General features: G+C 54.8%; 1 protein-coding gene across 1 annotated transcript in view; it reads right to left on the bottom strand.

Moving 5' to 3' along the window:
• Positions 1-4,289, bottom strand: part of EIF3I (eukaryotic translation initiation factor 3 subunit I) — a gene marked incomplete at its 5' end in the record, with an annotated part of 9,592 nt that overhangs the window by 259 nt on the left and 5,044 nt on the right. The window contains 4 exons of the mRNA XM_006158147.2: positions 21-123; positions 668-741; positions 1,003-1,092; positions 1,170-1,280. Coding sequence (XP_006158209.1) covers positions 21-123; positions 668-741; positions 1,003-1,092; positions 1,170-1,280 — 378 coding nt within the window. The remainder of the gene's footprint in view (positions 1-20; positions 124-667; positions 742-1,002; positions 1,093-1,169; positions 1,281-4,289) is intronic.

Below are 4,289 nucleotides of genomic sequence, written 5' to 3' on the forward strand. Positions count from 1 at the left end.
GCGGGCGGGCTCCAGCTCAAGTCACCATACCTCTTGCCATCAGGATGGAAGGCCACACTGTTGATTGGCCCAAAGTGACCCTTGACTCGCCCAAACTCTTCCTCAAAGGCCAAGTGGAAGAACCTGGAGAGGTGGGAGAAGGGACAGGGCAGCTCCCTCCCACTCCGGGAATGCCGCACTTGGACACGAGCAGGTAACACCAATAGGGACCCCGGGATCGGAACCGTGGTGACGGAACAGATGAAGTGGGGAGACGGGCCCAGCGTGGCCTGAGTACACAGGCCACTCACTGTGCGCTTAGTGGAACAAAACACTGAGATTTCTATAGTGCATTCCCCAGAGACAGAGAAAGAGACAGAACCATGGGGCGAGGGGATGGGGTGGCCGCGCTGCAGCCCTTCTCCATTCTCTCAGGATCTTGGACACATGCGCACGTGGCCGACCGGTTTCAAGTCCAGGCCGTGAACCATGGTCAGCCACATGGAGTCCAGGGCCTTCAACACTACACCAGCGCTGCACACCATCAGGCTGAGCTCGGGCTCCTGACTGCTGTTTCCCACTTGGCACGCAGGGCCACAAAGCAGGCTGCACTTCCGGTAGCCATCTGGCTTGTATTCATCGCCAACCAGTGTGCGCCTTCAGTCTGAAGAGCCCCCGGCCCCTTTACCTGGCCTCGAATTTGCCGATCCTGGTGGAGGTAGTGGTTACGTCCATGGCTTCCTGGCCACCGCCCAGCACCACCTGAAGGGAAGAGGGAAGTCTGGATGGACCCAAGGGTGACACGTCTATTTTCTGGTGTGTCAGCCCTGCCCTGGAAGCTCCCTTCCCAGTGGGAGGACGGCAAGGACAGGACAAGAGTCAGCCGCCCACGTCCCTGGGCTAGCCAGTCACTCGGCCTGTCACTGCTCTGGAATGGCCTCCGCCTGGCACTCCTTAGCCACTAGACAGACACCCAGAATGGCAGCTTTCTGGGCTTCTGCGAGCAGCAGGGTGGGGCCTTACATGGTCGTAGTTGGGAGACAGGGCGGCTGAGTTGACGGGACGCTCTGTCCGGAAGGTCTTCTGGTGCTCAAGGGTTGTGGAATCGAAGAGCTGGAAGAGAAGGCGGGGGATTTGCAGGACACGGCTTCCCAGGGGGGCGGCACCCCTCGGGGCCCGTGCCCACTCACCTTGGCTGTGTTGTCCTTGGACGCGGTGACAAACATGGTCATGTCCCTGGAGAGCTGGATGTCATTGATCTGCCGGGAGTGCTCCTTGACACTCACCAAGACCTCTCCAGACTGTGGGGAGAGGGGCGTGAGACGCACTGGCCAGACACCCAGGCACCCAGTCAGAAATCGGACGGCCTGGACTCCCCCATCAACCTGACCTCATGCCGACAACGCCTGCTCGGGACCCCGCCCCAGGCCCAGCACGTCCTCCAAACGACCCTGCGGATGTCCTACCGAGGAATTCGACGGCAGTAACCCTGTGAGGATTCCCCGAGTAGAGGACAGCCAAAACTCCTAGAATCCACCTGATTTTCCTTTTTTTTTTTTTTTTTTTAAGAGATTTTCACTGTAGGGCGCGTGTGCTCGCCAGACAGACAGAGAGGGACATAGAGACAGAAAGTGAGAAATCACCCCCCAGGGGGGATGGTCACACCGCAATCCCTTCTCCTCCATTCTCCTCTCGGGATCTTGGGCACGCATGCACACGTGCTCGGCGTGAGTTTTAAGCCACCGGGTCCGGGACACGAACCGCGGTCGACTACGTGGGAGTCCAACGACATAGCCATTACACTAACTGCCGGTTCCCGATTTTCCTTTTTTTTGAGAGATTTTTGCCACAAGGCACGTGTGCTTGCTGGAAAGCCAGAAAGCCAGAAATCACCCGGCAGCGGAGTGGCCTCGCTGCAGTCGCTTCTGCCCCATTTTCCTCCTGAGATGTTGAGCACGCAGGCACGCACCGGGCATAACTTTTTTAAGCTGCTGGGCCTGGGACTCAAACCGCGGTCTACTCCGTGGGATTTCAGCGACGTAACTGCTACGCCACCTGCTGGTCCCAACCCCTAAACCGTATTAGAAGTAAACCAAGCCAGATGGCGGCAGGACAGTCGCGGCAGTGAATGCGGTCCTGGGACTGTGGCTCGAGAAACACACGGCACGTGAGCGTGCCCGAGACCCTGAGGACCGGACAAGGGACTGTGGCGTGGCCACGCCCCTCGGTGGCGCCCTCACGCTCCGGTGAGCACACACACCCTCTGGCAAATTCAACGGCAGACATCCATGCTGGGTGCATGCCCCAGATCCTGGCAGGATTCAGAAACAGGACCGTGGCGTGACCATCCTCTCTGGGGGTGCTCGCTCCCTTTCTCTGGTGAGCACACATACCCTCTGGCAATAAAACATAAAACAGGGACCAGCAGTTAGCGCAATGGCTATGTCGTTGGACTCCCACGTAGCCGACTGCGGTTCGAGTCCCGGACCTGGTGGCTTAAACTCACGCTGGGCGTGTGTGTGTGCCCAAGATCCCAAGAGGAGAAAGGAGGAGAAGGGACTGCAGTGTGGCCATCCCCCCTGGGGGGTGATTTCTCACTTTCTGTCTTTCTGGCAAGCGCACACACCCTATAGCAAAAACCTCTCAAAAAACAAACAAACAACAAAACCAACTCTTTACCTACTGAGGCTAAGGACCTTTGTTTTTTTAAAGTTTTTTTGCCTTAGGGCACATGTGCTCTCCAGAGACAGAGACAGTGAGAAGGAAAGTGAGAAATTACTCCCCAGAGGGGGATGGCCATGCGGCAATCCCTGCTCCCGGGATTCTGGGTGTGTACGAGCCCAGTGTGAGTTTCTTCTTTTTTTTAAGAATTAATTTTTAAATTAATCACTCATTTATTTTTAATTTGACAGAGAGAGAGAGAGGGAAAATGAAAAGCAAGCCACCAGGTCTGGGTGGGAGTGTGCAGTGCCTTAGTCACACCACCTGCTGGTCCGCCCAGTGTGATGTTCAAGCCAACTGGTTCAGGACTCAACAGCTGGCCACGCGGGAGTCCAGTGCAGTGACTACTACGCCAGACGGCCTCACTAAAGACCTTTAACATCTGGTCCCTGGTCGGCTCTCCAGTGCCACATCCCAGTGCCAGCCAGGGTCCACATGCTCCCTTTAACTCTGTCTCTGCTTTTACGGTTCCTTCTGCCCGGGGAATGCCCTCTCCCTCCTGCTATGAGCTCCATTCCTTCTTCCCAGTTAATGTGCGTGCCACCTCCTCTGGGAGCCTGTGCCTTCTGGACTTGAGACCTCCACAGTGCCACAGCCACAACGGATCTCTGCTGTTTGCAAGTCTGTCCCTCCCTGGGAGGAGCCATATCTAATTCTCCTCCTCCCTTTATTTAAAAAACAATTTTTTGGAGAGTTTTTTGCTATAGGGCGCAAGTGCTTGCCAGAAAGAGAGAGACAGAAAGAGCGAGAGAGAGAGAGCACAAGAAATCACCCTGGAGGGGGAGGCCCACGCCACAATCCCTTCTCCTCCATTCTCCTCTTGGGATCTTGGGCATGCACGTACACACGCCCAGCGTGAGTTCAAGCCACTGAGTCCAGGACTCGAACCGCAGTCGACTACATGGGAGTCCAGTGACATAGCCATTACACTAACTGCTGGTCCCTTTAAAAATTATTTTAAGGGATTAGCAGATGGCATAATGGTCGTTACTAGACTTCCATGCAGTTGACACTGGTTCAAGTCCTGGACCTGTCGGCTTAAAAAACTTCACACCAGGCATGTGTATGCATGCCCCAAATCCCGAGAGAATGGAGAAGAAATTGCAGTGTGGCCAACCCCCTGGGGGTGATTTCTCACTTTCTGTCTCTCCAGCGACTATACACACACTATATCAAAAATTCTTCTAAAAAAAAAATTATATTATTTTTTTTTTAAGAGAGTTTTCCTATTGGGTATGTGCTCTTGCTGGAGAGAAAGAAAGCAAGAAATCACCCCCGAGGGGGACGGCCACACTGTGTAATCCCTTCTCCACTCTCTGCGGAGCTGGGGCATCCATGCACATGCATCAGTGTGAGTTATAGGCCGCCAGGATCAAGGCTTGAACTGCAGTAGACTATGTGGGAATCCAGAGAAATAACCACTGTGCTATCTGTTGGTCCCGTATTTGTTATTATTTTTTAAAATTTAACCAGAGAGATGGGAACCAGCAGTTAGCGTAATGGCTATGTCACTGGACTCCCACGTAGTCGACCGCGGTTCGCGTCCCGGACCCAATGGCTTAAAACTCACGCTGGGCGCGTGTGCGTGC

Source organism: Tupaia chinensis, unplaced genomic scaffold, assembly GCF_000334495.1.
Source record: "Tupaia chinensis unplaced genomic scaffold, TupChi_1.0 Scaffold000573_1, whole genome shotgun sequence".
Classification (NCBI taxonomy): domain Eukaryota; kingdom Metazoa; phylum Chordata; class Mammalia; order Scandentia; family Tupaiidae; genus Tupaia; species Tupaia belangeri.